The sequence below is a fragment of the Hyaena hyaena genome, unplaced genomic scaffold (genome assembly GCF_003009895.1).
Source record: "Hyaena hyaena isolate Hyena2069 unplaced genomic scaffold, ASM300989v1 scaffold_164, whole genome shotgun sequence".
NCBI lineage: Eukaryota > Metazoa > Chordata > Mammalia > Carnivora > Hyaenidae > Hyaena > Hyaena hyaena.
Window position 1 is genome coordinate 1664530 of NW_024080796.1, and position 16097 is coordinate 1680626.

At 47.5% G+C, this 16097-nt stretch overlaps 1 protein-coding gene across 1 annotated transcript in view; it reads right to left on the bottom strand.

The window, feature by feature from the left end:
• Window positions 1–4166: 4166 nt before the first annotated feature.
• Window positions 4167–16097, bottom strand: part of GRIN2B (glutamate ionotropic receptor NMDA type subunit 2B) — a 286938-nt gene continuing 275007 nt past the window's right edge. The window contains exons 9-12 of the mRNA XM_039239959.1: window positions 13647–13807; window positions 11622–11809; window positions 8399–8637; window positions 4167–6041 (exon numbers count right to left, since the gene is read on the bottom strand). Of these exons, the coding sequence (XP_039095890.1) occupies window positions 4167–6041; window positions 8399–8637; window positions 11622–11809; window positions 13647–13807 (2463 nt within the window). The remainder of the gene's footprint in view (window positions 6042–8398; window positions 8638–11621; window positions 11810–13646; window positions 13808–16097) is intronic.

Genomic DNA, 16097 nt, shown 5'->3' on the forward strand with positions numbered 1-16097 from the left:
GAAGACTCCTATTTTATCACATTACACATGCGTTTTGGCACTACTGACACCACCAACACTTAATGGAACCATTTGGGATTTTTTTCTTCCCCCAATCACAACATGGCGGTGGCCAGGACGGGGGAAATCCACATCAAGAATGTTTCCCACGTTCTGGCTGAGGACACACAGTGACATACTTTAAAATTACGAGATCCACTGCACATGCATCACTCTGAAGGGTGTGCACATTCTTGCCTCGGGCAAATTCAAGGGGCACATCATCTGAGGTTGGTGGAGATGCTGAGAGTTACGCATTGCCACTGAGAGGACACCGGATCAGAGCCACCAACCCACTTCCCAGTGGAAGGGAATGACAGAGGACACCGAAGATAGAAAGCATGGATTCTGAAGAAAATGGGAACAACTGGTGCTCTCGAGGGTGTCTGTGGAAGCTCAGTTTGGGGCAGACTGGGTCTCTGTCCAGGCCCATCTGTGGAATAGATGGCGCTTACTGCTGAACTCATCCTCATGCCTTTTACTGGCTTGTGGTTTTGGAATGAAGGAGTATCTAGAACTTGACAATGCTTGGCCTTCCTTTCTTTACACTTCCTTGAGCAGGCCACGAACGCTTTATTTGGTCCCAATTCAAACATCCAGCTGAAGAGAAGTGACCAAGGGGCCCAACGAAAAGGTTTAGAAAAATGGAATGATCCAGCTGACAGCTTTCAGCGGTGGGAGGATAGGACAAAATATGATGTAACATCCTGCGTGAATGGATGTGGACAATTTCATCCCGTGGTAGGTAGAGAGAGGCTGCCACCCTTCTCAAAACAAATAATCCAGTGAAAGAAACTCTGTTTGTCTGGTTAAGCCAAGGTCAGGTTATGAATCCCCGGCTCAAGGCAAATAGCACCTTCCTGAGGGCAGAAACGAGGACAGGGCAAAACAAAGTCACTATTGGCACTGTGCCTCACATACCCACCCTTCTCTGTCTAAGACCGGCTTCTGCAACCTTGCTAAGAGAATCGTCTGGCCACTGAGCTTTGAGCAGATCTGGTCATCTTTTCTAGAAAAGCATGCATATTTGTAAGACACGTATCCAGTGCTACCTCCCTGTAACCAGATATCACATGCTTCAAAAAGTAGACCTGGTGGGAATTTTCTGGGTGTGCTTGCAGGGCTGATAGCTAAGGAGTGAGGGAGGGCGTAGGGAGGCGGCCAGTACTCAGGTGGCTAGGAGGAAAAGAGTTGGTTCGACGTGGTTGTTAAACATCACAAGAGGGCTTCTGGGAGATTTCTCAGGACCGAGCTTCGTGAAACCTCTCAGCCACATCAAGGCTGAGGGTCAACTTGACCCCATTTCTGATTTAAGCCCTTTGGGGACTCCTTCCTACCCGAGGTGCTGACAGGGAAAATCTGGTGCCACCAGCTTGACTCTGCATGGAATGCTGGTCATCTGCGGTCTACCTAAGAGACAGGAGCAGGGCCTGGGCCCTGCTCAGGGCCACGCTGGACCCAGTGCCAAGCCCAGGCTGATGGGCACGAACACTTCTCACAAACCAAGGAGACTGGGGAGGTGGGGAGGCGTGGACACAGATGACTTTTCCCTGGCATTTTCACCGCAGCGGCCTCCATTCACATACTTTTTCCCAGACACCCTGCAGCAAGAGCCGTACAAAACAATTCCCCCAATGGAAAATGAAAACCCGTAACAAAACACTTTTCCCCTCTTCATTCCCATCCCCACCCCACTCCCTCCAGCCCGACACCCTGAATACTCACAAGAGAACACTTTATCTATACAAAATTAATTAGAAAACAAAATATTTACATATGAAATAAACACCATCTTGACTTCTGTCACCAGTGGAGACCGACAGAGCCCCCTTTGTTCTAGATTGCTGTTCGCTAGGTTAGTTGGTTTGGTTTTTTCATTTGAAAGGGGTGAGGTAAGAGGAAGAGTGAGGGGAGGAGCCCCTGACCGAGTCAGGGGGAAGCAATGTTTATATGGCCCTTCTCCTTCTTCCTCCTGGAGACGCCTCACGCCCTCTGTCCTGTCTCTCAAAGTCTTTCCTTGCATCTAAGGTAAAGCACTCCGTGCTCCTCTCTCCAAATCTGTGAGAGGTTCAGCCCCTTGCCCCCAGGTTCGTCTTAGAAAGAAAACATAGCTTTACAAGGCCTTCAGTTGGCTTTAAAATGAAAGACACTGAGGTAAAAAAAATCAAGAAGGACGACAGGGGACAGCAGTCAAGGGCAGGGAGGGAGGAAGGGTAGTGAGTCAGGGCAAACAGGAAGGCGGAGAGCAGCCCTGGAGGGTGTGACTTGAAGAGGCATGGCAGCTTCCTTCCAGAGGAGGAGCACCTTTCTGGCTTATGTGTCCTGTGTGCAACATGGAGGTCCTGCCGTCAAGCTTCCAAACAGAGCCGGGGCTCTCTGGCTGCCAACCTGCGTGAGGGGAGGAGGGCAGGACGGTGGGACTGACCCACGGGACACCCCCTCCCTAAGTCTCAGGACCGGCAGTGACAAATATCCATCTCCCTTCTCAAGTTTCCAAGTGAAGGGGACATTGTGTCTGCCAGGACCCTCATCCCTGCAGTTACATAGATAGATAGATAGATAGATAGATAGATAGATAGATAGATAGATAGTACCATTCTTGGATGGTACACCTGGGAGGGAAAAAAAAGTTCTGTCGGAAGGTGGAAGGGCTTCTGCTGAGAGTGTTCACATTGGGCTCAATGCCACATTCTCAGGGAGCCACGGCCGGTGGGGCAGTGGGGGAGTGCCTCCCCTCCTGCCCTCTCCACTTCCAAATCTCTTCCCTTCCCTCTGTGTCTCCTGAGCTGTACTCACGGAGCAAGCTCATGCCATCGGACTGTCTGTTCCAGATCAGCTGTGATCAGTTCGGGTGGAGCAAGCTCTCCGAGCTCCAGGTTAAGTAAGAAGGGATCAAAGCATTGAAAACATCCCCCTCTCTCACTTACCCAACCAGAAACAACTCCCCTGTTCTTCAAAAGCTTTCCTTAGCTCCTCCCCAAACGCTGGCCAGCATGTAAAGAGCTCAGTACAGCTTCTATAGCGTCTTTTGCTCTCAAGGACGGGCCCGAGAGCCGAGGCCGCTACCCTTTCCCTTCAGCCTTCCTGGCAAGTTCTTGTTCAGAACAGGGTGAGCCACAGAGGAGTTACTTTTGCACCTTGGCTCTTGTGGGATCGTTCGTCACCTTTTTGTCTGGACTGCATAATCTCCCCTGTCAAGAACTTCCATTCTCCTCATTCAGGAAGGGTGCAGGGGAGAGACAGCCAGCATTCAGGTAGCGTACGACCACCTCTGTTTGTATATAAGCCAAAGCGAGCACACCACTTAGAGATGTTGAGAGAAACAGCTTGATGAGTCAAGGTTGCCTTCTCTACACTTCTAGGCCCCCGACTACATGCCTGTATAGACTACATGCACGTACAGGTGTACACAGACGCACACACACACGTAGTCCGTCTTCTCTAGTGCACCATGGAACACGGCTATGATGTGCCTTCTGTCATCCACCGATGACCCTTCGGCCCAGGTCTCCACCACTGAGCCTCAGGGAACGGAAAGATCTTTTTGGCTTATATATAAACACACATGGCCTCCTGCCCTCTGCTTGGCACGTGATTCCTACACAGACGCCACCTAAGTGACAAGAATTTAGCAAAAGCCTCCCTTCCTTCATGGGCAGTATGGTAAATGGTCTTATTTGGGCGCTTTTGCCTTCTCACCTAAACAGAGATCGGTTTGGGGAGAGCTATCCTGCGCTCACGCGGCCTCCGTCTGCTTCTCCCTGCTTCCCTCCACGGTGGGTGGCCGACAGTCTTTCCACGCTCCGGGGAAGCCTGCACGCAGCCACCTCCTTTCTGCACTCAGCCCTCCCGTGCTGAGCGAGCCCCCTGGCTTCTCTCCTGGGAACAGGAACGACTGACGGATGGAGAGGGAGGAGAGGACTGGAAAGGGAGGGGAGCTGGGGCTGGTCACCAGGGTTGCCCTCTTGGAAGGAATCAGAACTCCAGGATTCCGTAAAGAAATGAAAGCAACAAGAAAGGAGCAAATGGGAACCAAGTTCACCCCCGTCACCCTCCAGTGACATGCGCACCACACGCCCGCAGCCCCACCCTCCCGTACCCACCTTAAAACCTCTCTCTTCCCTCACTCAGACATCAGACTCAATACTAGAAAGTTTCTCATAAACATGCCCATTGCTGGAGCCATTGAAAGCCCTGGGGTTTTTGTTGTTAGGCACACAGGGGTTGGACTGGTTCCCTATACAGATGTCTTTCTGGAAACGGCCTGGCACAGCCCCGTGAAGGGCCGAGACCACCGGCTTGTTGGTGACAAGGGCCCGGAAGTCTGGCCTGGCTTTCGGCGCCCCCGCCACCGTGGGCTGCCTGAAGAAGTAGGATTTGCTGCCATGGAGCAAGCACTGGTCGTCCCCGAAAGTGGGGATGAAAGGGTTTTGCGTGACCCGGTCAGGGTAGAGCGACTTGCTGAGCATGTAGCCGCCGCCGCCGGGGTTGTTGTGGTGGTGGTGTCCGGCAGTGGGCACTGAGGACTTGTTGTTGGCAAAGGTGCTCTCGCCAGCTGGCATCTCAAACATGTGGGCGTAGGGACTCCCGTCCAGGAAGCGGCCCTTGTCTTTCAGGCTCACGCTGCGCGGGGCCAAGGCGGCTTCTTCCTTCTGCAGGTCCACGAAGGTATCGTAGGAGTGCTGCCGGCGCAGCTTGTTCCGGGTCTTCTTCTGCGCCTTGGAGTTAGTCGGGCTCTGGGGGTACTTGGTGGTGGGGGCGTTTGACGTCACGGCCACAGGGGCAGCCGGCTGGTCCAGCTCCTGCAGGGAGTTGTCCTCGCTGATGTCATACAGGTTACCGGCCTTCTTGCAGGCCTCGCAGCGGATGCACGCCGGCCTGGCCGAGTTCTGGCCGGCCGCTGCCGCCGAGTAGTTGTGCAGCTTGGATGGGCAGCTGCGGCAGAAGTTGCCGCCGCCACCGCCACCGCCGGAGCGGTCCTCCCAGTCCACGCTGGTCAGGTTCTTCTCCCAGGGCGCCGGGACCCCGCCGACCACGCCGTGCTTGTCGCCCGCTCCGTGTTTGAGGTGAGACCTGTTGGCACAGGGCCCTCCTCCGCTGACTGAGTCGCGCTTAAAGTCATCGCTCTGCTCCTTGTAGATGTCCGTCAGGTCCACGTGCTCCCAGTGTGGGGAGTTCTCCTTGGTGCGGAACTGGTCCAGGTAGAAGTCCCGCAGCCCTTCCTTGTCCCTGAAGTAGCGCTTGTGGTCGGGGGAGCGGGGTGGCCGGCGGCGGTAGGCCAGCTCGATCTCGTCAAACTCCCGGCGGGACTTGGCCGAGGCTGGCCGCTTCTTCAGGCTGTCCTTATACTGCTGCTTACGCCGCTTGGCGGCATTGCCCTCGATGTTTCCGTAGGTGACCGTGTGCGTGGAGATGTCAGACACGTCGGAGCGGATCAAGTCATCGTGGCCGCTGTAGCGGTCGCTCTTGAAGGAGAATTTGCCGTACAGGTCACTGAGCTGGCTGTGTTTGGAGGAGGGGAGGCCAATGTCCAGGGGCTTCTTGCTGATGGACCTCGGCTGCGTGGTGAAAGGCGGGTTGTCACAGTCGTAGAGCCCATCGATGGAGCTGGCGCTGCCAATGCTGTGGGGCCGGTGGTGGTGGTGGTAGTGATCTTGGTACACGTTGCTGTCCTTCAGCTGCAGGTTACCAAAAGTTCTCTCCACCTCACTGATGTAGTCGCTGAAGAGGTTCTCCTCGCACGGCGGGTTGTTGTAGGATTTGCAGTCCGAGTGGGTGAAGCTGCGGCGGTGCTCTGAGATGTCGTAGACAGAGGACTCGCGTCGGATGAAGTCCAGGGCACTCTGGGGGGAGCCGTTCACACCAGACAGGTTGGCCATGTTCTTGGCCGTGCGGAGCAGGCGCAGGATGTTGGAGTGCGTGTTGTTCATGGTTGCGGTGGGGGAGTTCATCACGGACTGGCGCTCCTCGATGGCCACTCCATGGATGCAGCTGTAGATACCCTGGAGCAAGGAGAGCATGACACGGATTAGGTCTCCAGCGAGGCTAGACATGACCCTGGAGAACGCTCTCCCCTCCATCGCTACTAATTGACTAGCTGGATAAGAAAAGTCAGGCTAAAACATGAAACGGTCTTAATATACTCATAGAATGCTGTGGCCAGAAGCTTGCCTGATTTGTCACCTTGTAGTTTCATGAGATGAGCTGAACTCAGTGGCGTGGCTCTCTGAGAGGGGACACGGCCACTCCAAGTGACTTGAGTAAATAGATTGGAATCATAAGACATGATATCCTATGCCTCGACTCCACCATTGACTTGCATTGATTTTCCTTCCTATGCCTACGTTTTTGCATTTTAAAAATGAGGTCATGATATTGGCTGATAGCAAAAATTACTGTCAGCCTCCTGGGAATCGATAGCAATGCTCCAGAGAAGCTGGGGCTGGTCTGCCCCGGGCTGGCCACCCTTGACTGGAGGTATGGCCCAGGGCAGCTCAGAGCTCCTCACGGCCACTCTTTTCCAGCTCTGACAAATTTTGAGTGGCTTTTAGGATTTTGGTCACCAAATAACAGCTCAGCGGTGTTCTCCTTGAGCCAAGCATGAACCAAATTCACAGAGAGAGAGTTGGGGAGCCCTGAGGTCAAGGAAGGATTTTTCTCCTGCTGTGCCCTATACCGTGGGAGGGCAGAATTGGGACAGATAGCAAGTACTAAGTAGGAATAAATAATTCCCTTGTTGAATCCTCTCACTTATTCTCTCTTTAGCTCCTGGTTTCCTTCTCATACTTTCTCACTCAATCTTATCATACATAATTAATATCGTAACAAATTAGTATTGATTGAGAACTCCCTGTGTACAGCTCCTTGTACCAGGCCTCAAAGTACACCACCCGGCACAGGGAATGGGTTGGGTTCAAGTCCCAAGTCAGGGAAACCTGCGAATGTCTTGCCCCCTGCCTTGGAAGGTGGACACATTTGGAACCTTTCTCCCTGGCAAGGGAAGTGTGGAGAGAGGAGGTGGTTGGAATTGGGTCTTTAAAACAAAGGGGATTAATGTGGGAAGGGCAGTGGCTCGACAGAGGGGGATGAAAGCAGAGGAGATTAGAAGAGAGAATCCCAGCTAACTGGGAGAGAAGAAAGGTTTGGATGAAGTGAGCCTCACCATCCCAGAGGGCAAGAGCAAGACCTAAGATTTTTGACGTAAGGTCACTCTGCTTACTTTCCTTCTTTCTAACCCTCCTTGATTGCGGCCAAGAAAAAGCATCAAGCATTTTCTTCTGCAGAGGCCTTGATTATGCTTCCAGGTTATGAATGGGATTCCTATTGCAGGCTACCAGCCCCTCCCCCCCATTCCTTCTGCCATCACCCTACACTGCACCTTATAAAGGGCTGCACACTGCAACAAGGTGACTCAGGGACCGCACATTCCTACCTCCTGCTTACAGGTTCCTGAATGGCCTGAATCAGCTCACAGCCAGAAAGGAAACTGTTCCTCATCACTAAAACACTACAGGAAAATGATGAAAAGATAGAACTACTTAATGAGAAATCCATTTCCTTACGTAACTCCATTTGAGCCAAAGTTAGTTATATCTGAAATCTAGGTCTCTAGTCTATAAAGGACAACTAAGGTCACTTCTCACGAATGAATCCCAAAACTTTATTTACAAAAATTAAAAGAAGCCTGCCTCCCCCCTTCCCAACCTCTTCCCTGTAATCCTCTGTTTATATTTAAAATTGGGTTCTGAATCCTCACTCTGGACTAGAAATGGAGAAGAGACCTAAGTAAAGAATGAATTAAGAATTATACTCTTGTTTCAATTAAGAAAGTTTCTGGAATATAAATTTCTTGTGGGTCAGTACTTATTTCTGAAGGTTCTGTTAAGCTCTTTAACTCTGCAAAGCTCACACCCAGTTCAATCAGACTGGAGCGGTGGAACTACCAATTATATATCTTTGTACGTCAGAATAAGAGAGATACACTACATTTTACTATTTGAATGGAAATGTGATTTTTTTTAAAAAAAAGATTAAATGATGAATACAGCCTATACAGTAACTAATGGTGATGCAAGGCATTTGGTAGAAGGCCAACATTTTCATTCTGATAGATCTGCCAGTTCTTATTGAGAACCAAAAGCCTGAACCCCACACACAAATCTGCTTCTTGAAGGAAAAACAGTATCCCACCCCCTCCACCGTTTTCTGAGCCACCTGAAATTACATCACCCGCCTGCCTGGGGAAATGTGCATGATGTAGTTTCTTGCTCTAGCTGCACAGGGCTGGAGTTTGTGCCCTCTGGGGTCTCTGAGCTTTGCATCGTGCTAGACTAAGCTCCCGACATCTCACACCACTTACTCTGCTGATGGAGAAGACCATGCCAGGCTTGCCAGAACAGACACCCATAAAGCAATGCCGGAACTGCCAATAGAAGAGGTGTTCACAGATGAAGGTGATGAGGCTGAGAGCCATGGCTGCCCCCAACATGTAGAAGACGCCCGCCATGTTGTCAATGTCCAGCTGGCTGCTCATGACTTCATTCTTTTCATTGTGGCAAATGCCAGTGAGCCAGAGGGCTTCCAATTCCTCCATCTCCCCTGGAGACAGGGCAGAAAGGAAAACGGGCAAAGAGAGAGGAGAGAAGAACAGACAAAGGGGACACAAAGGGTATTGGGGAAGAGACAGACACACAAGAGAGAGAAAGAGACAAAGAGACAGAAAGAAAAATTAATAGAGAAACTTCACAGTAATTTTATTAATAACACCATGTATTAATTCATCAGTGTATTCAATAACTATTCAGTGACAACTTCATGTACTGCAGTGACACAACGATATGGGGCATTACCTCTGCTCTTCATCATCTATCCAGTCCACATTGGCATATAAATAATCAATATGACCAGCAATATGCGGGTAACACAAGAGTTCAAATTCATGAGAGTAATTTTGTGGATGGCGTGACCAGTCAGTTTCCTGAGGAAGGTAAGACTTGGAGGTGGGCATAAGAAATGGGCGAATTTTAATTTATATTTCATGAAAAGGCACTCCAGGCAGAAAAATAGCATGATCAACGGGAGCGATGTGGGAAAACACAAGCCTTGTTTGGGAAAGACATGCAGAACAGCTCAGAGAAAAAGGGGGCAAAGGGAGCTGAACAAAAAACGGTTCATGCAAGATTGCTAAGGGCCTGAGTATCAGGCTAAGCACTTTGCACCTTCATTTGTAGATAGAAAGAAATAACATAATCAAACAAGAGATTCAGAAAATTGCTCTTAAAATATGTGCAAATCAGGGGCACCTGGGTGGCTCAGTCAGCTGAGTGTCTGACTTCAGCTTAGGTCATGATTTCAAGACTCCTGAGTTCGAGCCTCACATCAGGCTTGCTGCTGTCAGCGTAGAGCCTGCTTTGGATCCTCTGTTCCCCATTCTCTCCACCCTTCCCCCACCTCTCAGAAATAAAAAAGTAAAATGAAATAAAAAAGTGCAAATCAGATCGGCTTGGGGAAGGAGGGATGGAGAGAAAGAAGCAGAAAGACTGACTGATCCCCTACTGCCCCTCACACTTTCTGATCTCTTGTTGCAGAGGGAAATATTAAGAGTAAAGGGGAGTGAACCAGAATCAAATGAGACCACCAAATTTAGACTTGCCTCCTTGTAACACCGCTTAGAGAAGCTTTGATTGATTCAATTCGTGCCAGAGACAAATAACCGTTATTCACTTCACTGGAAACTAGGAATTAGGAAGAAAATGAAAAAAAAAAAAAAAATCCACATGCCCTAGAATGCATCTAATTCTAGGCAAACAAAATTCAGAAAGTCTCATGAAGAAAGCTACCTGTTCTAATCATTCCAGTTTGGTTAAAAGTTTGAACTTGGAGTAAAGTGATTGGAGCTTTGGCATCTTCTGCAAACCATATCTACTGCTACCCTTTCTCATAGACAGAGGCTCTGTTATTGCCTTTAGGTGACAGCTACATGAAAATTACAGAAGCCCTTATACCAACATGGCTTATACACTTCAGCTATAAGCCCTGTCTTTCCAATGTTAATCAGATCACTTTAAAACTTTTTTTAATGTTTAATTATTTTTGAGAGAGACAGAGAGACAGAGAGCAAGCAGGGGAGGGAGAGAGAGAGAGAGAGAGACAGAATCGGAAGCAGGCTCAAGGCTCTGAGCTGTCAGCACAGACCCCGATGTGGGGCTCAAACTCATGAACTGCGAGATCACGACCTAAGCCGAAGTTGGACACTTAATCGACTGCGCCACCCAGATGCCCCAAATCAAATCACTTTTTACTCATTTCTTTGATCAAACTATGATTTTTCCTAACTAGTGGAACAACGGACTTCACCCGGAGTCTGAAAATCCAGCCATGTTCTTCTGCCTTGTATCTCATCCCTAACTGCAAAGGTCCTGCCGACATAATTTAGACAGCCTCTTGACTGATGGCCTGTGGGGCCAAGCAGAGTCAGGCTGCCATCCCGTAACTGGATTAGCTTCTGTGAGGCTAACAGGAAGAGCAGGTACGTTAGACAACAAAGTGAAGAGGAATGCCGAAGGCTGGAGTGTAATGAAATTGGAGATGAGATCTTCTCAAAGCAAGATGGCTGCTCGGTCTCCTGCCAGGATGACACTGGGGAGGACCTTATGCAATTCTGCCTCAGAGGACCCTGTCCCTGCTTCCTACCTTTTCCAGCTGAAAGAGCAAGATGGGAGAGAAAGAAGAATGAGTAGATGGCCACAAGTGTACTTCTCTGGCTTTTCTTTGGACACACTAAAAGCAGAGGACTTTCCTAAGTTCTCTCCACTGCTCTGGCCACAAGTGAAAACATTGTTTAGAGCATCTAATAACTAGCCTCTCTTCCTTTATTCCTGAAGGTCTGATCATACCCTGAAATCCTTAAACTTATCTCCTTTACCTACTTTAATCCTTTCTCCCAAATCTCACCCAGTTATGGGTTGAATTGTGCCCCTACTCTGCGACCACCTCCAAATTCCTATCTTGATGTCCTAATCCTTGGTACCTTGAAATGTGACTTTATTTGGAAATGAGGTAGTTGCGGATGTAATTAGATGAGATCATGCTGGAATAGGGTGGGCTCCTAGCCATTACACTTGGCATCCTTAAAAATGGGGGAAATCAGGCATCTACAAGTAGAGACAGAAAACGGGCACATAGGCAAAATGGCGTGTGATCATGAGGGCAGAGATGGGGTGATGTGTCTATAAGGGAAGGAATGTTAAAGGCTCCCAGCAAACCACCATGAGCCAGGGGAGAGGCAAGGAAGAGATTCTCCCTTGAGGCCCCTCTGGAGGCCTGCTGTCACTTTATCTTGGACTTCTGGCCTCCAAAACTGTGAGATAAATCTCTACAATTTAAGTCACTCAGTTGACGTACTTTGTTACGGCAGCTGGAGGAAACTAATACCTACGCCCCAATTTCACAGTATATTGTGAGATACTCTTCTGGAAGTGCAGGGAAAAGGAGAAGGAAGGAATGGAGGAGAAAGAAGGGCTGGCGTTTTGGACTGGCCCTCAGAAGAGTCCAAATAAGCATTTCCCCTTTCTTTGACTCACCATCTCCAAATAGCTGCAGGATAGCAAGGTCCACCTGGCGTTTCCACCCGGAATCTTTTTGGATGGCAATGCCATAGCCTGTGGAAGCAAAGACCTTCCCGCTGCCAATGGTCACCAGCTTGCAGCCTTCATCCCTGCCCGCCATGTAGTTCAGCACTGCTGCGTCATAGATGAAGGCGTCCAGTTTCCTGTGCACAAAAGCAAACAAACAATCCAATGGAGGAATTTTAGCCCCAAGCCACCTATGGGGCCACTAATATGAAGCAATAGGGTTCCAGCCAACTATGGGGAGGACTGGCTCAGAGTAAGGCTCGAGTTGGAACTCAGCCAGGATCTAAAGCCTAAATCGCAGGTTGTTCTTTATGTGATTTCAGTTGAAAGGAGGAGTTCTTTCCCTCCCACTGGGAATGATGAGAATGTAAGTTGGGCCTGAAGTCAACTCATAAGCTGTGTCTGAAAGGAGAAGGAGTAAAAAGGAATCAATAAAAATAATAACAGAAATAACGAAAAGTAACCATCACAACAATAAGAACAAAGAGCATGGGTTAGATTTATATAACATTTTTCATTTCTCAGTTCATTACAGTCCAGAGAGGGGATAAGTGTAGGTGTATGTATTTCGATAGATGTGCAGTGCTATTTTCGTGGGCAGAAAGGTATCAGCATTCTGTTTTGCAGCACGAGGAGAGAAAGGAGGAGTCGAGGTGGTAGCAGCACAGGCTTACGTTAAGAGCAAATGTGTGCAACTACGGGAGAACCCAACGTATGGAAGAATGCAGATCTCTCAAGTTCCCAACATAGAAGGATCTCATTTTATATATTGTGCTTCCCAAGGGAAGAATATGTAGGGAAGGGAGTAAGACTACGGGTAAAGGCAGGAAGGCATGGACCAATATTTTAAACCAATATTTAGACACATCAGAGGTAGAGAAAGAAATTCAAATACAGCCATATAGGTAGGCAGTAGAGAGGTCTGTGAGAAAGAAAGGCATGCATCATCTCCTTCACTTGTACACGGTGAGTTAGCTTTCTCCCTCCTTAAGAAAAAATAAGCCCTCTCTGGGATGATAAGATACAGAACATTTTTTAAAAGGCCCATGAGGACCCTATAGAAAAGTGACACACCCAGAAAACCAAAGCTCTGATATGGTTGACAGCTGTGGTTGTACCAGGAGCCGGACTACCTACCGAAGCGGTCCTACACCCAGGCTCAAGTCCCATCTCCTATAACCTGCTGTGACTTTGTGGTGATAAGACAGAGTCTAACCGTAGTGAAGCAGACCTGCATCTGAGTGGCTCTTCCAGAACTGGAGGCGGCAGCAGGTCCAAGTGCTGCTAGTTACCGTACGACACGGGAAGTCAGCTGCAAGAGCCCTTGACCCCAAAGTCCCAACATCTAGAATGCTCACCTGTCTTTCTCATTCTACAGCTGTGGCTTCCAGAGGCCAAATGAATTAAGGGACAAATGTGGCTAGGATTCTGCAAGCCCAGGTATTTCTGGTTCATGAGCTCCCTTTAACAAACAAATACTTTCTAGTGTGTAAAGCTGGATCAAAGAACACCAACAAAAGCTGGAACTGGAGATCAGTTAACACATTCTCAGTTTGTGGTCTTAAAAACCTTCATGCTTTTCTTCTTGTATTCCTCTCTTGTCCACAAGAAACCAGAACATCATGTTCACCTTTTAGTCAACAGGTCTTCATTCCATGCGTAATACGTGAACCTTAGCCTTGACTCTTTCCTTTTACTTTTATAGCTATTTTGTTCCTGGTTCACAGTTAACTTTAATGCAAGTAAAACATAATTTGTAAAAAAGAAAAAAATGCGTAGAAGTATGTAATAGCATAGGAATCTTTGTGCACTGGCCTGAATTATATTGTCAGATTCAACTTGGAAATCCCCAGAAAGCAAATGCAGTCTTCTGTGCTTTAAGTTTGGCACCCAAGCACGATATATCTGATTCAGTGTACATTTAATAAATGTGAGAAACATATCAAAGGCTCTGAGCTTGGAAGCAGTTCTTACCCTGTTTTTAGGGAGAGCAATGCATCATCTACACCCCTCTGGTTGAACTTTCCCATGTAGGCATGCATTTCTGCATAGTTATTGCGAATATTCCTCTCTGTGCTGCCGTTGGGCACAGTCCCAAAGCGAAAAGGGGGTGAGAAGTCATTGGGTCTCTGGAACTGGAGGGAGAGAGAGAGAGAAAGGGAGAGAGAAAGAGAGAGAGAGGGAGAGAAAGAAAGAAAATGCTTCAGAAAACGTGTAGAGATATTAAGTTAGCATTAGTGGATTTAAAATGGAAGGGACCCAACTACAGTTCACCAAATACATTAGCCCTCACTTAGGAGCAGGAGTTGCTAACTGAAAGAGGACTTCAATTCAACACAATTTAATACATATCGCTGAGAGTTTTCTATTTGCCCAATCCTGAATTTGATCTATAACCTCTGCATGTTCCATTTATGCATACTATACAATACCAGTGATGATGGGGGTGTTCTGTTAGCTTAACTGCAGGGGCTTAGGCACCTTTATACCTGAAAATTATGTAAAATATGTTTCCAGGCCTCTTAATTTAGGGGTCTAAATCCATTGTCGTCGCACCATTTAAGGTCATCGAACTTCAGTGGGATGAAGTACATTGTACTCCTGAAAATAATTTGTTGGGTATCAAATATGTTTTGCTAAGAAATGTTCTTGACCTTCCCTGATGCATTAAAAGCCCCATATTTATTATCCATGAGTTGTTGAATAAATTGTAAAATCAAATATAGTTTTAATTATGTTCCTTCCCTTGCTTAAGAACCGAGAGTGGATCTCCAGTGCCTATCAAAACGCAGTGAAATCTCTTAGATTTTTCACCCTGGTGACATCAGCTTTATTTCTGGTATTGCTCTGCAATTAATAAGTCTCTATGTTGCTTCCTGAACAAATTATTCATTTGTATCTTCATGGCCTCATATAGTCTGTCCCCTCAGCATGAACTCACTTTTCTCTTGAGGCCAACTCATGTCCTTCATTTCAAAATGCAACTCAAAGCGACTTCTTCACGATACCTTCTTGTGAATTCTTTCCTCTGAGTCTTCCCAAAGTATTTGATGTTTCAGGTTTCCATCATACTACAAATGCAATTATTCTCTACAGGAGCTGGCTAAGTTCTGAGAGCTACTCTTTGATATAGCCATTAAGAATCTTAGCTCTAGACTGAGACAGATATGGATCGAAGATTAGCTCTGCCACTTATGACTGTGTGATCATGTCATGATCACAAGTGACATGAACTCTCTGTGCATTGTTTCCTCATTTGTAAGAAGGAAACAATGATGTCTATTTTCTATTTTTGTAGATTAGAGGATATAATGTATATTACATGTGACTGGCACAGCACCTTGCAGGCAGTAAGTGCTCAATAAAGGTTATATTATTTTAAACTCATGTCTATATGTTGTATTCCTCATTAAACTTCACACTCTCCAATCTCCCCATTCTATTAGCACAGCAGTGATCAGATAGAATATGACCAGAGTCTCTCTGCCGTCCCTACCTTGGCATAGGAAAGACGGCGTAGATATTTAAAAGTCCTCTTGGTTTCAATACTATGGAGATATATTTACTTTGGAGATCTATTTGGAGTACTCAGGAGTACTCTGAGCCTCTGGACTTGTGTGGGCTTAAAGACAGTCCCCTTTCTCTTTCCCTTGACCTGAAAAGCTCAAGAGCTTCTCGGAATATAGGGATTTCATAAACCGCAAAATGTCACAGCTCCAGGAACCAGAAATGCCATTCCTCAGTGCTCAGAGTTGGCCATAGTTAAAAGCAGAGTCACGCAGTGGTGTTAGGCAATCTGTGATGCATCAAAAGACCACTACTTTCTGACTCAAAAGGCTCCCAGTCTGACTTACCACAGTGTTTTTCACCATTAAGACTTTTTGTTTAATTGGTTTCGAAAGGGTTGTGATTTTTAAGTGAATAAAAGAGTCCAAGAATTTTAGAGTTGTGTAAGCCACTCAAGGTTAACGAGTCCAAACCCTTCATTTCACAGATGAAGACCAAAGTGAAGAGGACAAGTAATTTGCTCAATGTCACACAGCGGCGGTAGTGATGGCCAACATTATCGGGAATCAACTAGCTTAATTAATAGTACTCCTCATTGTCCCCAGCAGAGAGGAGAGGAAGTTTAAGTAAACAGGGATATGTTTTTTTTAAGTTTATTTTATTTATTTATTTTGATAGAGATATAGAGAGCAAGGAGGGAAGGGGCCAGAAAGAGAAGGAGACAGAGGATTTTGAGCAGGGTCTGTACTCTTATCACAGAGCCCAGTGCAGGGCTCAAACTCACAAACCGTGAGATCATGACCTGAGCTGAAATCAGGAGTTGGACCCTTAACCAACTGAGTCACCCAGATGCCCCAACAGGAATATGTTTTATGGAAGAGACAGAATACTATGAATATCGCCGTCAATTACAATACT